The 20,587-nt window shown below is 41.9% G+C and overlaps 1 protein-coding gene across 2 annotated transcripts in view; it reads left to right on the forward strand.

The window, feature by feature from the left end:
• LOC127442353 (disks large-associated protein 1-like) overlaps window positions 1–20,587 on the forward strand; it is a 124,022-nt gene that overhangs the window by 54,345 nt on the left and 49,090 nt on the right. For both annotated transcript variants that reach the window (XM_051700311.1, XM_051700312.1), the window contains exons 2-3: window positions 1,687–2,748; window positions 12,376–12,587. In XM_051700311.1, the coding sequence (XP_051556271.1) occupies window positions 1,759–2,748; window positions 12,376–12,587 (1,202 nt within the window). In that variant the 5' untranslated portion in view covers window positions 1,687–1,758. The remainder of the gene's footprint in view (window positions 1–1,686; window positions 2,749–12,375; window positions 12,588–20,587) is intronic.

A 20,587-nucleotide genomic window follows, 5' to 3' on the forward strand; every position in this document is an offset into this window, starting at 1 on the left:
ATTCTTAATGACTCAGACAGAGAGCAGCTTAAAGTCGTTGTGACTTCAGCTTGTTCACTGAGGTTCTAAATAAAATTATTATTTAATTATTTATTTTTATACAAAATTTACAATCATATTTAATCAAACTACACAATGATGACTCTAAGACTTTATAGATATTACAGTTTCATTTTATGTTAATGTATGATTTTCTGTAAAGCTGCTTTGAAACGATGTGTGTTGTGAAAAGCGCTATAAAAATAAAAATGACTTGACTTGACTGGAAACCTTGTAGGATTTCAGTGCTGTGCTTAAAGGAATAGTTCACCCAAAATTGAAAATTCTTTCATCATTTACTCACCCTCATGCCATATCAGATGTGTATGACTTTCTTCTGTTGAACACAAATGAAGATTTTAAAAGAATATCTCAGATGTCGGTCCTTTCAGTGCAAGTAAATGGTGGCCAGAACTTTGAAGCTCCAAAAGCACATAAAGGCAGCCCAAAAGTAATCCATACGACTCCAGTGGTTCAATCCATGTCTTCAGAAGAAAGATTATTTTTGGTGATTCATATTCTTCATGCATATTGCCACCTACTGAGGTGTTGTGCAAAAATGATTTGTTTATTCTTTTCCTTTCCTTTATCCCTCTCTTTTTTATTTCTCCTCCTTTACTATTCATTTACTATTCTTTTAAGATCTTACTTTAAATTCAGAGAACCCTCTCACAGCTCTTTAACAGAGTTGCTACGCAAAAACTGCGCTAAGCAAAGGAGAGGTCTGAAGGACAGAGTTCCACATGACTGAATGTTTGGAAGGGAAACTCACTGTGATTCTCCACACTACATCACATATTCTGTCTATCATCTTTCTGAATTTTAGCTATCTCTCCTGCACTCTGAGGACAACAGAAAAGCATATCGAAATCTCTCAACCTTGAACAATCCCTTGTACATGTTCCATTCAAGTGCTGTCAGACAAAAGCATTTTTAAAGTCTGACTGTTGCTGGGTAGTGGCAGAAACATTTTAACATTTAAGTAACAAGGTATTGCTACAGGTGAGCACTGTTCTTGCACTGTAAAAAGTTAAAATATGCATTTGTTATGCTAAGAAAAAAGTTTCTACCTGATCTGAGTCATAAATTACTTTGGTTGGTGTAACTCAATGTTGTCAGGTTGATTCAGTCATGTTCACTGTAAAAATTAAAAGATTCTCATGGAACCGTTTAGGGTTCTACAGATGCCACATTGGCGGAACCCACTGGAGATCCTCCAGACACCCTTTGAGTTCTCAAAGAAACTTACTTTTAGTTTTGCTTTAATGACAGTCAACTTTTCTTTCATTAACCCCATCATTGGAGAATGGTTTTTAGGCTTTTCAAATATATATACTGCAGTTTCTGGAGTACATAAATAGTATATTTGAAGATCCTTTAAAGGGAAAAATAAAAACATAAATATATGTATATAAAAAATATAAACAATATTTTTGACTTGAGTAAAATCAGTTAGATACCATTTGAAGTACATTTGTTAAAGTGTGGTAATGTTAGGATACACATTGTCCAAAGTGGCCTTGTGTACAGAGTCAAACTTTTGATTGAAGCATAAATTGCTGATTCTGAACAAAAAGCATGAGTAATTAAAAACTTAAGCACTGTGTAGTCATGGTTGTTTATGTCTTTCTTTGTATTCCTTGCCAGACTGTCAGGTCAATTTGAAGCCATACTGTGTGTGGATGCCTCCGACTCTTGCTGGATGATTCCATCTCTGTGATGAAAGGCTTATCCGGCAGCCGCAGCCACCACCACATGGTGACCTGCGACCCCTCCTTGGACTCCATGGGTCACCACTTGGACCACAAGCCCTACCTCATCAGCCAGATCGACAACCCCCACCCAACCGATCACTCTTACTACTCCCAGAGGAGCCCCTACCAGCCTGACTGTGTAGTGCCTTACGGGACCTTCCCCCGCCGACACTACAGCTCTCCGCAAGATTCGAAGGACGAGACTGCTGTGGTTCCCTACACTGGGGGAGGGGTTCCAGCCAATAAGGGCCAGCGACTTCCCGTTGCCATTTTGGATCAGTTTGACCGCCAACTCCCAGTGCCTCGGGACGGCTACCACACGCTACAGTACAAGCGCGCTGCCGCTGCCTTGGAGCAACGGAGTGACAGCCCTGGCCGAATTCGGCACCTGGTGCACTCTGTTCAGAAGCTCTTTACCAAGTCCCACTCGCTAGAGGGCCCACACCATGCTCATGCCCATGGCAAGGGCAGCATCAACGGGGGCAAGGCCAGTCCTGACGGAGACCCTCCCGCTATTCGCCACCGAAAGCGCAGCAAGAGCAGGGAGCGCTGCAAGTCAGCTGAGCCCAAGAACAGGACGCCACCATCTGGCTACTGGAGCTCTGATGACTTGGAACGTGAAGCCTGCCTGTTTCAGCACGGACCGCCAGGCATCATGACTATGGGCCGGCACCCGGACAAGTCCCAGTCACAGTACTTCCTGGAGGCCTGCAACACCATAAGTGACCAGGCGCTTAAAAATTCCCGCAGCAACAACAATTTGGGAAAGTGTTCGACGTGCACGAGCATACCGCTGAGCGTGGACGCGACACAGCTCGTGAAGAAGAGCTTGTGGTCGTCCTCTCTCACGGTGAGCAGAGCACGTCAAGTCTACCAGAAGGCCCCGGTAAATGTAGATAAGGCTCTTGTGAAAGCAGAGGCTTGTCAGCAGGAGCGCTCATGCCAATTCTTGCAGGTATGCAAAAAACCTTTTGATTCTCCCCTACACCCACATGCTCACCAAACCCACCTTCACCTTTCCACCACCCCTCCTCGTCCTCCACCACTGGAGAGAGCCTCCAGTTTTGATTTGAGTTCTGCTGAGAAGTAAGTGCAAACCACTAGCTGCCTTACTTTCTGTTTAGCTGACAAGCATCTGTTTGGATCCATTCGATCTCTGGCTAGTATTATTTCTCTAAACCTAAATTTCACTTTGTTTTAACAAGGTTTTCCTCAAAGTCCTTTTTTATTGGTGTGAGTGTGTGTGTGTGTGTGAGAGAGTGTGTGTGTGTGTGTGTGTGTGTGTGTGTGTGTGTGTGTGTGTGTCTGTGTGTGTGTGTGTGAGAGAGAGAGAGAGAGAGAGAGAGAGAAAGAGAGAGAGAGAGGGTGAAGACTGGCAACACTACATTTACTTTATCAGTATTTTTTTCTTGTTTTTTAAGTCTTGTTTTCAGAGAATTCTAACAGACTTCAGTCAAATTTATGCTTAAAACAAACAAACAATATTTGCCAATGGATTAAGAAAAATAAACTTGTGTTCCCTTTGAAATAAGTTTATCTTAGTCATTGGTGACAGTTTTTCCCCTTGTTGTAGGGAAACCTCAACAAAAAAGATTTTTGTTGGATTTCTTAGAAAACAAGACTTAATCTTATGCCATTTTGCTTCTTAAGTAAATTTATCTTGTGTAGATATAATGTATTTACTAGTTTACAGAGTAAGAAAAAATATTTTTGCAGTGAACTGCGTGCTTGAGAAAGTGTATGAAGAGGATAATGAATAGACTGAATGTTTTGTTTGAGAGGAAACAAGAAAAGACTAATTTTGTGTCTGCATAATTAATTGCTGAGTCTTCACTTCCATTCACAGGGCATTTATCCATTGTTAGAACAATAATTAATATAAATCACTGTGTGAGCGGAAACTTGAAGTTGTTCTTATTCCTTTAGTATGTACGGCTGTAGTGTTAGATTAAAAAGACAAATGATGTAACATGTTACGTTATACATGAGTTAAATGAACAAACTACAGAAGATCCTAAGACCACCTGCAGCGGGCAGTGAATCAGAGTTTGCATGTGGGCAGCCACATACTAATTCAGAGGCTAAATTGAGATGGCAGGATGTCTCACATGTTCTCTATCATGCTCTGTCAATACAAAGAATAATTGGCATCTTTCTTCAGGGCTAAATCTGGCCCCCAGTTGCCATAGAAACCGTGAGTGACAGGGCTTGCACTGTGCAGTTCTTGTTTTCGAGGTTTGTGGAAAGATTCTTTAGACATTCAGCAAGTTGTGATTTCCCTTCAGTGTCAAGTTAGAATGATTGTGCTAATTTTGTCGACTTTTAACAGTGTGTGTGTGTGTGTGTGTGTGTGTGTGTGTGCTCACTTCTTGAGCTGTTAGGTTTACCTGTATTAAAGTAAATTGAAGCAGGGCTGTAACAAAAATAGACAATGAGGGGGACATGCACCCACAGTGGTCGATCAATAGTGGTTTTTCAATGACCAATTCTTTTTTTTTTCTCCCTAATTTGGAATGCCCAATTCCCAATGCACTCTAGTGACTTGCCTCAATCCAGGTGGCAGAGGACGAATCTCAGTTGCCTCCATGTCTGAGACTGTCAATCCATGCATCTTATCACGTGGCTTGTTGAGCACGTTACCGCAGAGACCTAGCGCGTGTGGAGGCTTCACGCTATTCTCTGCGACTTCCACACACAACTCACCAAGCACCCCACCTAGAGTGAGAACCACATTATAGCGACCACAATTACCCAGTTTACCCCATGTGACTCTAACCTCCCTAGCAACCGGGCCAATTTGGTTGCTTAGGAGACCTGGCTAGAGTCACTCAGCACATCCTAAATTCGAACTCGTGACTCCAGGGGTGGTAGTCAGCGTCAATACTCGCTGAGCTACCCAGGAACCTCAATGACCAATTCTTAAACTTTTACATTGGTCTCCAATTTTTGATAGTTGTTTACATATTGGTCGACCACTAGAGAAAAGTGTGGCTGGAATATGCTAAAAACCATAAAATACACTGGAATTCTGTTAATGAAATGAAGTCTTTCGTTCTTTCAAACAAAAAACTGAGGCACAATCTGCTCTTTGTTGAGATGACTTTGAGCCCTGTACCTTGGTCTGCTTAACAGAGGATTTATCCTCATTTTCTGCTCATCAAACTCGACTTGACTAAAGGCGTGTGTGGGTGTTGGTGGTGTCTTTGAAGGAAGTTTTTGTGTTTGTCAGGTCTGTGAGCATGTGTGTGTGGGCACAGAACCGGTTTTACTGGAGTCATTCTGCCTCCTCTGACTGCCTTTTATACACTTCTTGACGTCAAGGCCAGCCATTTCCCCAGTAACACAAGCTCTGCAGTGATTCATATAATCAGAGTGAAATTCTATAAAGTGGGATTTTCTCTTGTAGCCAGTAGAGAAGCTCTTTCCAAACCTTAAAATGAGCTTTGTATTGGTCTTATGGCTAGTTCACACTGACAGTGATTTTACAGATGGAGTTTGCCAGGTTGCTGTATTTCTGGTCGACATTAGGCGTTCTTGCCACTGGATGCCCTATTGTTATTGGTGGGGTGCTTAACTGGCCATAGCTTTTGAAAATCGGATCACTTATAGTCTCAGCCTCAGACGGCACGCCCACAGACCGCCCGCAGTCCGTTCTCTAACCGTCTGAAAAACTGGAAAACGCTTTTTCAATCAACTCTGATTGGCTGGTTCGATGCAACTTCCAAGAGTAGACATACGCAGGATGTTTTATCAGTCTGCCTGAAAGCCGAGTTGTGTTCACAAGGTTCCACATTGAATGAATGAGTGCTTTTGAGGACTATTTAATCACAGAATTTGCCCAAGTTTACCAGGTTAGTGACATCAAATCTGTTAAAGATATTCAGTTTCATTTGAGGCATGTAGCAGAAAGTAAAGTGGATATCCACGAGCAGAGCTGCATTTTCTGCTTTGTTTACTTATTTATGTCTGTAAAATTCTCTATAATGTCTCTATATAAGTTGTCTTTGCTGTACCCAGACTCTCTGTCAGAGTGACCTCATTTTCTGCTATTCTCCCATGTGTATTCTGTGCAGTCGTTCGCGGAGGCTCGTGCACCATTATATAAATTTTTTGGTAACACTTTACAATAAAGTGCCATTTGTTAACATTAGTTAATGCATTAGGTATCATTAAATAATAATGAGCAATATATTTATTACAGAATTTATTAAGCTTTGTTACTGTTAGCTTATAAAATTGCAATTGTTCATTGTTAATGTTAGTTTATATTGCATTAACTAATGTTAATAAATACAAATTTAGATTTTAAAAATGTATTAGTTAATGTCGTAATTAACATTAACAAACATTCATAAATGCTGTAAAAGTGTTGTTCATTGTTAGTTCATGTAACTAATGTTGTTGACTAATGTAAACAAAATGGCACTTTATTGTAGTGTTACCAATTTTTTACCCCCATGTCGGTCTTTTAATAGGGCATGATACAGTGCATCCGGAAAGTATTCACAGCGCTTCACTTTTTCCACATTTTGTTATGTTACAGCCTTATTCCAAAAATTGATTAAATTCATTATTTTCTTCAAAATTCTACAAACAATACCCCATAATGACAACGGGAAAGTAGTTTGTTTGAAATCTTTGCAAATTTATTTAAAAAAAAAAAAAGAAGGAAAATCACATGTACATAAGTATTCACAGCCTTTGCTCAATACTTTGTTGAAGCACCTTTCGCACCAATTACAGCCTCAAGTCTTTTTGAGTATGATGCTACAAGCTTGGCACACCTATTTTTGGGCAGTTTTCTCCCATTCTTCTTTGCAGGACCTCTCAAGCTCCATCAGGTTGGATGGGGAGCGTCGGTACACAGCCATTTTCAGATCTCTCCAGAGATGTTCAATCGGGTTCAAGTCTGGGCTCTGGCTGGGCCACTCAAGGACAAAGGACATTCACAGAGTTGTCCCGGAGCCACTCCTTTGTTATCTTGGCTGTGTGCTTAGGGTCGTTGTCCTGTTGGAAGATGAACCTTCGCCCCAGTCTGAGGTCCAGAGCGCTCTGGAGCAGGTTTTCATCAAGGATGTCTCTGTACATTGCTGCATTCATCTTTCCCTCAATCCTGACTAGTCTCCTAGTTCCTGCCGCTGAAAAACATCCCCACAGCATGATGCTGCCACCACCATGCTTCACTGTAGGGATGGTATTGGCCAGGTGATGAGCGGTGCCTGGTTTCCTCCAGACATGACTCTTGCCATTCAGGCCAAAGAGTTCAATCTTTGTTTTATCAGACCAGAGAATTTTGTTTTTCATGGTCTGAGAGTCCTTCAGGTGCCTTTTAGCAAACTCCAGGCTGGCTGTCATGTGCGTTTTACTGAGGAGTGGCTTCCGTCTGGACACTCTACCATACAGGCCTGATTGGTGGAGCGCTGCAGAGATGGTTGTTTTTCTGGAAGGTTCTCCTCTCTCCACAGAGAAATGCTGGAGCTCTGTCAGAGTGACCATCGGGTTCTTGGTCACCTCCCTGACTAAGGCCCTTCTCCCCCAATCACTCAGTTTGGCCGGGCAGCCAGCTCTAGGAAGAGTCCTGGTGGTTCCAAACTTCTTCCATTTATGGATGATGGAGGCCACTGTGCTCATTGGGAACTTCAATGCTGCAGAGATTTTTCTGTACCCTTCCCCAGATCTGTGCCTCGATATAATCCTGTCTCGGAGGTCTACAGACAATTCCTTGGACTTCATGGCTTAGTTTGTGCTCTGACATGCACTGTTAACTGTGGGACCTTATATAGACAGGTGTGTGCCTTTCCAAATCATGTCCAATCAACTGAATTTACCACAGGTGGACTCCAATCAAGTTGTAGAAACATCTCAAGGATGATCAGTGGAAACAGGATGCACCTGAGCTCAATTTTGAGTGTCATGGCAAAGGATGTGAATACTTATGTACATGTGATTTTTTTTTTTGTTTTTTGTTTTTTTATTTTTAATACATTTGCAAAGATTTCAAACAAACTTCTTTTACGTTGTCATTATGGGGTATTGTTTGTAGAATTTTGAGGAAAATAATGAATTTAATCCATTATGGAATAAGGCTGTAATATAACAAAATGTGGAAAAAGTGAAGCGCTGTGAATACTTTCCGGATGCACTGTATATCTCAGATAAACACCCCGTAATGACAAAACTGACTGTGATTGGTCGCTTTTAGTTAGATGGCTTTTCCTGTCTAAATGGGTGGTTCTTGGCCAATTGAAGCAGCTATAAACCCCAGACTTATGCCGTAGTCATAGGTCTGGCTACGTCAAGGGCGTAACAGCCACAAGTGATTTAAAAAGGTGATTTTGTCCCCCGCACTTTTTCAAGCTAAACTCATACCGAGTCCAAATGGTGGATTTGTACACAGTATTTTTTGTGTTTTGTTACTTTGGGCTGATTGAGCAACTATCCAGCCAGTCACAGGTGAGTTTCATGAGCCGAAAAAACCCTTACATAATAGGCAGTCAGTCAGACAGTCTAATCAACGTGGCTCCGTTCATTTCTACAAAATTGCTTTCAACAATGCTCATTTATCCATGTTTTTTATTAATAATCTAGAGATGAGGAACACACAAACGAGAGTTACTGATCAGCATATCAATAACAATAATATCAATAAGTGTCTTCAATAAGTCATTCTTTTTACATTATGTTTGTGAGGTAAAATTTGATCGGTTCCTTTTACCAATTTAAGCAGATCACTAGATTTGTGTTAAATATGTAAACTATTTTTAATATCAGCTCCAGTTTTTCCCTCTATGTTGGTGTGCAGTCGACAAACTGTAGGAAAAAATTGATCTGCTGTGTTCTTAGAACACTTAGGCATTTTACTGAAGTCAGTAGATATGTAGACCCACTTTTTTATACATGAAAATGTATGGACATGTTGAAACTCATAATTATAAGACTATTATTGTTGTCTTTTGATAATAGTCATGCTCAGCAACTCACAAACTGTAGGGAAATTATAGATTTGCTTTGTTCTTATAATGTTTAAAACCTCTACTAAAGTCTCTTTGTAGGTCTGTAGACATACAAATTTTAAAGGATTAAAATTTTCTTTTGATTGTTTATTCAGTGACTAACTAATTTTACACAAGACCTTCATTTGTTGTCACCTTCTGGCATCACCAGAAATGGTCACTGAACAAATCATTAAATGGATCTGAACGAATTTTGGTGAATGTAGTCAAAACACTCTAACCACTTGGATACATTTAAATACCGCAATGCACAAGCACTGTAACGATGCTGGAAACAGGCAGACGAAGAGACGATGGTGAAGTGATGAACCCAAGTGCAGTTTATTTCCAAACGGGAGATCCAAAAACCCTGACTGCTAGCGTGAACAAAACAAAAACATGAATGACTAGACTTGACATAAACAAAACATGACTTAAACTTAACTTGGCTTGGCTTCAAGATACAAAGTTGCATACACAATACCTGACACTAGACAATGGAAAACATGAGGGCTTAAATACAAGGACATGGGTAACAGGAAAACAAGACAACCTATCACAAGACTAAACTGTAAACAAGATAACAAGTCTAAATGAACTTAAACCAATGGCCTGGAGCTGACTCTGGTGTGGCGGTGACATGGCCTGGAGCTGACTCTGGCGCGACGGTGACATGGCCTGGAGCTCGGGCTTGGCGGCCATGACGTGGAGCAAAGTCGTGGAAGGTGGAGCCATGGGAGGCTCAAGGGACGAAGCCATGGCAGGTGGAGCTGTGGTAGGCTCGAGGAGCGAAGCCATAGAAGGCAGAACAGTGGTAGGCTCGAGACTAAGAGTCCTGGATGACTGGGAAAAAACCTCAGTGGTCGTGAACATAAGCAGAGTCTTGGGAGTGACCTCTGTGGTGGTGGGCATAGACAGAGACTTGGGAATGACCTCTGTGGTCATGGGCATGGACTGAGACTCGGGAACGACCTCTGTGGTCGTGGGTGTAGACAGAGACTCGGGTACGACCTCTGTGGTCGTGTACATGGGCAGAGACTTGGAAATGACCTCCATGGTCGTGGACATGGACTGAGACTCAGGACCGACCTCTGTGGTTGTGGGTGTAGACAGAGACTCGGGTATGACCTCTATGGTCGTGTACATGGGCAGAGACTTGGAAACAACCTCTGTGGTTGTGTACATGGGCAGAGACTTGGAAACGGAAGCCTTTCTCCTCCTCCTCCTACAGGAGGCCAAAGTTGGCAACGCAGGCTCTGGGACGGACGAGGCTGGCAACGATGGCTCTGGGATGGACGAAGCTTCTAGCTCACTGGCCGTGGCAGGCATGGGCATTGACTCGTTGGCCGTAGCAGGCATGGGCGTTGGCTTGTTGTCCGTCTCCCCTACGGTGAATGGTGAACCACCCATCTGTAGGGCAAGGTCGATATACCAAGCAAGGCCATCAGTACACCGACCGTCAGGCATTAAAGAGGAAATCGTCTCATTAAGCTCGAAACGGAAACAGTCCTTGAGGGCCACCTCATTCAAATCCACCCTGCAGGCCAGAGTGCAGAATTCCTCCACATACTCCTACAGGGGACGACTCCCCTGGCGTAGACGAATGAGCTGAACTACTGGGTTCATTATGGGCGGTCAGGTATTCTGTAACGATGCTGGAAACAGGCAGACGAAGAGACGATGGTGAAGTGATGAACCCAAGTGCAGTTTATTTCCAAACGTGAGATCCAAAAAACCTGACTACTAACATGAACGACTTTGACTTTGACTTTGCAACAAAGTTACATACACAATACCTGACACTAGACAATGGCAAACATGAGGGCTTAAATACAAGGACATGGGTAACAGGTAAACAAGACAACCTATCACAAGACTAAACTATAAACAAGATAAGTCTAAATGAACTTAAACCAATGAAAAGACAAGACTAATAACAAAGTAATCAAACAATGAACCAATGAAAACAAGACACATGAACAGGGGAAACACATGACAAGATCACATGAGGGAACAGGAAATCACATGACATGACAGGAACAGGAACTAAACCTGAAAATAAAAGACATGAAAACAAGAACAAAACACATAAGCATAAGCACAGAGTAAAAAATAAATAAAATTGTGCACATGCACAATTGTCATTATTGTAATTGATTAAATAATTTATCAGGACCAACTTGTGCTCAGTCTTTTATTGTCATTTGTGAAACAGAAGCAAGTGCTCCACAAGATGAACAAGACATTTTTTGGCAATTAATTTGCAATACTTGAATCTTTAAAATACTACAAATATAAGTATAGAATACTTATATATTAATGTAATATATCATACTTATAAATAAATATATACTGTAATATATTAATACTACACTGTATGTGTTGGGTCTGTGCGAGCCACCTACAGACAGCTGTGTGTCCCCCCACATTTAAAATGACTGCAATGCCCCTGGGCTAGCAGTCATGGGACAAAGAATCCGTTTCTTGTTGCTAAAAATTTACATTCCGGAGAGGAAAGTGTTAGTATATTAATTGCAACAGTGCAGTAATTTATATAGAACAGTGCATAATATAAGATGAACACATACTAAATGCGTGAATTAAACTTAAAATGCACTCAGAATGCAACCATTTCTGAAATGGTTTTCCATGAGTCATTCTTATATTATATTGTGCTATGTAGGCAGAGACAATTATAGAACAGTGCAATCACTAACAGTAACACAGAACTTAACAAATTGCTCACAGAACATAACTTCTGTCTTGCCTACACTCAACTACAGTATCTCACAGGAGACATATCATGTGTACTTCAAAGTCTTCACTCCTGTTGCTGATCGCCACATTGCGTCACTGCTCATTTACATGAAGCTAAAGTTTTCTTTACTTTGTTGAATCGCTGGACACACCCACGTCTGATCACCAATAGTCACTGTCGCTCATGTCACTGATCAAATCGGCAATTCTTTTTGAGAAGTTCACTTTTTCACTGCAGATCACTGTTAGTTTAAACACCACATTAGAGTGAACTAATGTAGCTGTAATTTTAAATGCTGACTCTTAATAAACATTAGATTTTTACATATAAGTAGTGCTTTAATAAGATGATTGTAGTATATTTGATTATTGGAGACATGCTTAAATCTTGTAGAGTCTTAATGAGCATTTGTCAAGGCTTTATTACAATTAGATTGTTAGCATTTAATTTCAACTCTTTCATCTTTCAGAAAAATGAGCAGTTGACAATTAAAGCCTTTGCCTTTTGCAAATCTGAGTTGATCCTCTCTCTTAGAACCCCTGTCCAACTTCTCATATTTTTAGAGAGTCCTACTCAGGAGAGTTTGCCCTGGGAGAGCTGCACTGAGACAGATGCTTAACTACCCAGGGAGGCATCATTAGTGTAATCATGCAAGCTCACACCAGCAGCCTCATTAATTATCTCTGCTGGCTCAAAGAGAGGAAGTGATGATGAGATTGTGTGTGCATGTGTATATGGGTGTTTTGTGGATCTGAGCACATGGAAGGCCGTTCAGATGTTGACAGGCACCTTTTGACAGAGGTGCCTGACACTGTCACCTCTGACTTCACAGGTCCCACAAGACGAGTGGGGGGGCTTTCCACTAGGCAAGGATGAGGATATTCCATGCAGACGCATGCGCAGCGGCAGCTATGTGAAAGCCATGGCGGAGGAGGACAGTGAAGACTCAGACGGGAGCCCTAAACCCTCGCCCAAGATGCAGGCACGACGGGCCAGCTACCTCAAAGCCACCCAGCCCTCACTGACAGAGATGACTACTTTAAAGTAAGAGTTGTAATATTTGCTAAATCTCTTTCCTTAGTATTTTATTTATTAGTATTTGGAGTGTGAAAGTAAAGTGCTGACTTAAAGGTGAAGTGTGTCAATTTTTTGGATGTTTAAGTACATTTTCCTGTCCTAGCTAAATAGGCAGAGTCAACTACAGTATAAATAAGCCATTTGTAAGTTAATTTCCCCGAAATGTGTAAACACTGTGGCTCTGTGGCACTATAAAAATATTGCTCTTTTTGTTTGAGCATCTCAACCAGCTCGACACAGCAACATTGGCTTGACCAATGGAGTGATTGTGAGGTGGGACTGTCTCATTGGTAAAACCTGTTGAAAACCGTAATTATTTTTTGCAAATATCAACATATCTGGCTCTATATTCATGACTGCGCTATGTACAATGACCGTGTGGTACATCCTATCCAATTTTTCGTGAGAGTGCTAATTCTAAGCACATTTTTAGTGTTTGCGCTATATGTGGGTGTATGTGTTCAAACTGTGAGTTAATTGTATGTTAATGAAGTGGCGCAAAGCGCAGTTTGCTAATTTGCTGAGACATAGGTCATTGCTCTAAGACGTTCCAGAAGCACGTCTATTCTCAGTTCAGAGATTTTACTAGCAGATGGTATCAAAGAGTTATCGATCACTTATAATACTAGCTATGATTGTTGTGTCAGTAAATCAATATGATTAATAATACAGTTAATAATGTAACACTTTACAATAAGGTTCCATTTGTTAACATTAGTTAACAACATAAGTTAACATTAACTAATAATGAACAATACTTTTACAACATTTACTAATCTTGGTTAATGATATTTTCAGCATATACTAATACATTTTTAAAATCAAAAGTTGTGTTTGTTAACATTAGTTAATAAGTTTATTTTGTATAGTGCCTTTTCAAAACTCAAGGATGCTGTACAGAAATTAAACAGAAAACATTAAACAAAGAAAAAATATAACAAATATACAGTACATTACAAAGCAATGAACAATGTAGATAAGCAAAGCGTATTTCAAGCAGGTGAGACAAGGGCAAGCAGGACGAGAGCCAATAGAGAACATACAACACGTATATACATCTCCGTCCGAAGCAGCACAGGCCACAATAAAGTCACAGAGCAGGGGATGCATTGCATAGACAGCCCATTTACAGTATGCTACCAAATTCTTATGATTGGCTGTCTTCATGTATTTAGACGTTGTTTGACAGGAAATGGAATATATAATAGGACGCAGAAGGTGCAATAACCGGAGAAGGACCTTTGAATTAAATTGCTCTTGACCCAGCTCATTAGCGCTTTGCTCATGTGATTTCACCAACCCGCTTGCGCCTAGACTTAGCACATACTTAAACTAAAATATCAAAACTCCATGGCCATTCCCACTAACTTTACGCATATGACGTATCACATAGTGGTACGCTTAAGGCATAGTGCCTTTGAAATAGGGCCCATCAAGTGTGGTTTCAAGTGTTGTCTGTTATATTTCACGTTTAAACAGTTATGGCTTGTTATTGTTGTTTAATGTTCCAAGAAACTGATAATGATAAATCTCCTAATGATTGCTTTGGTAAAAGAATGTGGGAGATCTCAGCTTTGCAAGACTTTCCCATAGTTGCGTTGGCTAAGACAAGTTTAAATCTGCCAGTGTTTTTATTTATTTTTTTTATTTTTTTTTTCAAGTCAGACATTTTTTGATTATAACATTTTTAGAGGGAATTCAAAAGTGAATTGTTCCTTAGAATAGGTGCTTTTAACGATTCTGTGGAACTAGTTTAGAAATCGGTCTGAACACAACTCTTGAGTTATTAATTGAAGTCTAATTCAATCTTTTGAACAGGATAAACTGATTACTGAGTGTAATCATATCTATTTTGTAAACTGCAAAGCAGTTGAAGTTCAGTGAAGTAAAAGTAAGCAATAATAAGCAGTTGGCAACAGCTCTGACAATGTTCCTCTGCCCTGGTATCCAAAGTTTGCATTTCTCTGTGCTTTCAGTCCACCTCTCAATACCCATTTCAAAGCATACCAGAGCTCCTTCAATACACCTTCAATGCAATGATGTTCATCTACCCCTTTAACACCTGCTAAGCTTGCAGATCTGTTATCTTTTAGCTTTAGAGTGTGAAGAGTTTATTAACTGTTTATGTTATCTGCTTTGTAGCTCTAATCTCTCTATGGAGAGGCGCAGAAAAAGTAGTTCCCTATCTGTCAGTCACTCGACTTTGTGTCGATGTAGTGACACTAGGGGTCACTCTTGGGAGCCCCAAACACCTCTGCTTTTTTTTAAAAAAGGCCAATGAGAATTGGTGAATGGAATTTGCATGCCACTCCCCCGGACATACAGGTATAAAAGGAGCTGGTATGCAACCACTCATTCAGATTTTCTCTTTGGAGCCGAGCGGTTGTATTCAGTGCACTGAATTCAATTCCCTCCAAAGACACACCTCAAAACTACTGGATTTACGGCGCATTTCAGCGGCTTCTCCCCCTCTGCACCCGTGGAGTGCAGAGAACGCCCCTGGGCGCTTCGGCAGAGCGAAAATAAGAGAGTATATTCTAAAAGAGTATATTTTCATTCACAAAAAGAGCGGCACACACTGAACGTCTTTTTAAAGATGCCTTTCCGTTTGTGTGTTATTCCTGGTTGCGGTCATTATCTCTCCACTGCTGAGGGCCACGATCACTGTCTTACGTGTCTGGGCACTGCCCACGCAGAGACATCGTTCGTGGATGAGTCATGTCCTCATTGCGAGAACATGACCATGGCAACGTTGCGGTCGCAGCTTGCTTTCGTAAGAAAAGCCTGCACCGGTCCTTCTACCTCCGGGTTTGAGGCCGCGTCGGTTAGCACTGGGGGCGATTTGGGGACATCAATGGGACCACCTCCGCCGGGTATCCCCCCACGGACCTCCCATTCCCCAGCATGCTCGCTTGCCCCAATCGGGCTCTCGCACGAGACCGCCGGCTCATCTCAGCGCGAGTTCGACTTCTCGATCGGAGCTCGGGAAGACGATGAGTTATCGAGCACAGCATTGGAGAGCGGGCTCGTCCAGTCTGACGCAGAGGCTTCAGCTGGGTTTCCTCCTTTGGGAACAGTCGCCCAGTCTCACGCCGACGCAGAAATGACAGACATGCTTTCCCGGGCTAGAGTAGAACACTCCATTCTCCCCTGAACCCTCGTGGCTTGACAATTGGTTCCTAGGCTCAGGGTGCCACCCACGGCCATGCCCCGGTCCGGTCCCTTTCTTTCCGTAAGTGCATGAGGAGCTGACAAGATCGTGGGAGGCACCTTTTACTGCCTGGTCCTGGTCTTTCAGCTCCCCCACTCTCACTACCCTCGATGGTGGAGCGGCCAGGGGGTATTCGGTGATCCCCCAGGACTTCTGTCCCAAGAGCGCCCCCACCTGGCACGGGCGCCCGAAGCTCCCGTCCAGGGCCTGTAAGTTTACGTCGTCCCTGACGACTGTGGCCTGCGGTGCCACTGGACAAGCCACCTCCGGCCTGCACGCCATGGCTCTCCTGCAAGTACACCAAGCCAAGGTGCTAAAAGAACTGCACAAGGGTAGTTCTGACCCGGGATTGATGCAGGAACCACGCTCGGCGACCAACCTTGCTCTCCGGGTGACAAAGGTCACGGCCCAGTCTCTCGGGCAGGCGATGTCCATCCTGATGGTCCAGGAGCACCACGTTTGTCTCAACTTGGTCGAGATGGGAGAGGTGGACAAGGCACGGTTCCTTGACACCCCCATTTCCCAGGTTGGCATGTTTGGCGATGCCGTCGAGGACTTTGCCCAGCGGTTCTTGGCGGTGAAGAAGCAGACGGAGGCCTTACAACATATCCTGCCCCGGCACGTCTTAACACCCCGCACCCTGTCTGCTCATCGCCAAGGGCATCCTCCTGCAGCAACAACACCGGCTCCACTGCAGCCCACCCCCGTGGCCCGGCTCCGGCGTGGAGCCCTCCTCAGGAAGCAGACTCCACCCGTCTTGCGGCCGGCCGCTAAGAACCCGAGGAAGGCTTCGAAGCCCCCCCGAGACGGGCGAACCAGGGGCGAGGAGACCCGCTTCTCTGGAGCTGGTCGACAGACCACTCCATCCTCCGGTGGAGGGCCGGGAGGAATATCTTTTGTCGTTGCATGCCCAGGAGGCTGCAGAACCCAAAAGCCTGACAAAAGAATGGTTTCCTCATCTCCTGGGTCACATGTCCGGTAAAAAAAAATGAATGTGAAAAATGTACTGTAAGCTTTTTCTCTCTAGGTTGGTTGGTACACAATGCACCTTAAAATTAATCATGCCTTTGTCATTCAAATTAAAATGCAGAGAAGACTCAAAAGAGTTCTTTCACATCTGTATAAATTACATAAATGTGCTTGACTACCACATTGGATTTTATAGATATCAAGAGTCATTTAAAGTTCAAGAGGGACATTTTCCATCGTCATACATTTCCTTATTATTTTATCATGAAACTGCATGTTTGCGCTCTTTCACAATCCCCCCTAAACTGTGTTCTTCCCAAATTGTGTTCTCCCTTTAATTTAGTCCAGCTCTATGCTTAGATTGTTTGGGTTAGACTGTTCTACCTCCATGTCCTGCTTCCCCATGGGCACCTGACTCCTGTTCATTTAGGTCACCAGGCCTTTCTGTTATTGTTGAGTAATGAGTGGTTAATCAGCCAAGGTGCTAATTACCAACCTGCCGTATGACTTGGGGCATTTACATGTAGCACAACTTGCATTAGCAGAACTGCTATGGATATGCCGATACAGGATTAACACAAATACATTGAGGGGTGTGAATCATACTGACAATCCTTTTTGTGAAGCTGGTTAAGAATCCTCATGAGGACACCAGCACACCAGCCTCCTACGCAAGTGACCAGCATTCAAAACATAACATATGCTGGTGAACAGCAATGCTGGTCAATAGGAAGATTAAACAATCTATAAAAAATTGTACCTCAGCTGAGATATCAGTCAGTATTTCCACGGCAACACACCACCATCATTCCTGCCTGTCAGAAGCTGAGTATAGTTTTAATAAGGATAGTACAATATGCCACACCACTGCCGTGGAAAGGGTACAAGTAATTGCTCTAATTAGACTTTCTTAAAAGTGCAGCACTTGCATCATAAAACACCCCCCATGTCTGTTGACTTTGGGGTTTTAAGCAGCAAGAACTCTAACTCATTACTTGCAATAACATGGCATTAATAGATTTACATGTTCTCCACAGATATATTTAGCAGCTTTAATAATACACATTATGAATGCATCATTCTGGTTTTTAAGAATCCAACACATTAAGGCACATGTGAGTACAGCGTGTATGAACGGGGGATGGTTTACATTTAGGTAAGTCATTGTGTGGTTGCCATAGTAACAGATTTGTGCTGTAATAAGTCTAAAGAGGCTGGCTCATATGGTTTGTAGGTGGGCTGAGGTCATTAAATCAGTTGTATGTTCTTCTCATTATTATATCTATCCTTATTTCTTGTATCTTTCTTGTTTCAAATATAATTTCAAATGGAGCTATTTTTAACCTCATAATAAAGTAATAGTTCACCCAGAACTGAAAAATCTATCATCATTTACTCACCCTCATTTTATTCCATGATTGTCTTCCATGCATCACAAAAGGACAGCCTGATCTCATGAAATTTAAGTGACAATGGCAACATTTTTGCAAACAAAAATTATGTGCTTCTTTACACGTTTTGCTGCAGTTTCCCAGTGAAATGTCCAGCGGGGGGTGGCAAAAGTGAATGAAATGGTGCCGTGATCAGACAAGGTTTTTAAGGTGAATATTGGATGAATATTTTAATGAGTAAAATGTACCTCCCTAACCTCAATCTTTTGCCTAAACCTAACCAATAGTGTTTAAAAAAAGATAAATGAAAGGTGAACAAAACAGACAATGCCTAAACCTAAACAATAGTGTTTTAAAAGCAAATTCGACATTAAAAGCACATTTACTGAAGCAACCACATAATTTCATGCCTCTTCTATGGCACTTTCGCTTCACTTTCACTTCTGTTTCGAGCATCCTTGGCTGGGATCGAGGCTCAGTTTCTGAGTCTAAAGTCCAACACTCTGTCAGGTGAGATAGAGCTGAAGTTAATCACATTGGAATACGTGTGTAAATGTAGGTGAGTCTCTAATACAAGCATTAAAATGTATAATTTTTTTAAATGATAACGAAGTAAAAGTGTTTTAATATAATAATATATTAGTGTGTGAGTGATCGAGTGAAAAATAAGTGTTTATAAAGTCATACATAGTATCAAAGTATCATCTATAGTATCTGTGATTTGTGTGAAAGTGAATAAATGCACAGTTGTTGTAATGCCTCTAGTGTTAATTTCACCACAAAACTGTTGCAAAACATAGAAAGTGGGGCGTAAAACTCAGTTTGCAAAAATGTAGTTATAGTATAGTTCATTCAAAGAGACTAGGTTAAAAAAGGAGATTACAGGCAGAATGTTATCATTAGTCACCCTTCACTTTCATTGCTTCTTTTTTCCACACAATGAAAGTGAATTGTTACTGAGACTGAACATTCTGCCTAACATCTCCTTTTGTGTTCCACGAAAGAGAGTCATAGGGGATTGGAACAATATAAGGGTGAGTAAATGATGACAGAATTTTCAGTTTTGTGTGAACAATCCCTCCTTAAAAAAAAGACTTAAAAAAATGATTGTCAGTCTTGCGTATTACTTGTAAGACAGTGTAATATATTCTGTTCAAATCAAGATTCATATCTGCTCAAGCTTAACCAGAGTGTTCTAAGATTCTAACCCTAAGCACACTGGAATGCCCAAACAAGGATTGGAGGATTTGCAGATTTGTGAATTTGTAATACTGTTCTGGCATTATGAATGTTCATAAGTATTTCATCTTGTGGAATTTCCTCAATCCCGCATTTTGATGGTTTTATCTGTTTGTTGATGAAGAAAAGCTTTAAAAGCCAGTGTTACATCTGCACATGCAAGGGAGGTTTATTTGCTTTAGCATACCATCACATTCTCTTAAACCGACTAACTCCATAAATATATGCCATGGGATGGTGCTTTGACCTTTAAATCCCTCTATTTATGGTTAATATTCTGTGTGTGCTTCTATGATGTATATATTTGTGGACCCTGTACTTTACATTTAGTAGGAGTCGAGCTACTGCTTATTTTATAACTCAGGAAACCAAATAAATCATGTGTACATTAGTCATCAGAGACAATTCTATATCTTTGTGAAGCATGAAAATAGACAGTCTTAGATGACTCCGGGAGCTGTCACTGCAGCAGAAAAGACGTGAGGCACAGCACTGTGTTGTGAATGGCTGACGTAATTAACAACCAACAGAGCGACCAATCCATCGAGATGACCACGACAGTGGGGTGGAAACTTATTGGCTTATTCCACAATGATGACATCATGCATAACTAGCTCCCCAAAGCCAGCTTCACTGTGGGGGGAGCGGCCCCCCTCCTCCACCCCCTAAGAGCTTCTTGTGAAGTTTAGCCATTCTGTTCTCCTGTAGGGTAGGGAAGTGCCCTGGAGCTTTTTGGACTGGATTGCTCCACAAGAGTTAGTGTGTTCACTTCTTATGTATATGTGAAGCCATGCAGATGATGGTTGGGAGATCTTTGCCAATGCTGGAGTTTCCACTAATGCCTGTACTGCTGATGATGCTGCTGCAGTGGATGCAAGGTGTCTGCCTGTCAGCAAAGTGTCAGGGCAAGTGTTGCGCACGTGTGCGCTGGGTTACATGGGTGGCCTTAAGTGAGTTTAGCTGTTTCGCTCTAGCCCATGTACTGCATTATCGTCAACTACGCAGTGCTTAAGTGACCTGATGGAGTAATTGCTTTCTCTATTTAAAGAGCCACATACATAATGTAGGCTCTTATACACTGGACACATGTAGCGGCCACCCACACCCACTTTGATGTGGGAAAGCACTGAATGTGGCGTCTAATTGATTAAAGCATT

Source organism: Myxocyprinus asiaticus, chromosome 6 (genome assembly GCF_019703515.2).
Source record: "Myxocyprinus asiaticus isolate MX2 ecotype Aquarium Trade chromosome 6, UBuf_Myxa_2, whole genome shotgun sequence".
Taxonomy (NCBI): Eukaryota; Metazoa; Chordata; class Actinopteri; order Cypriniformes; family Catostomidae; genus Myxocyprinus; species Myxocyprinus asiaticus.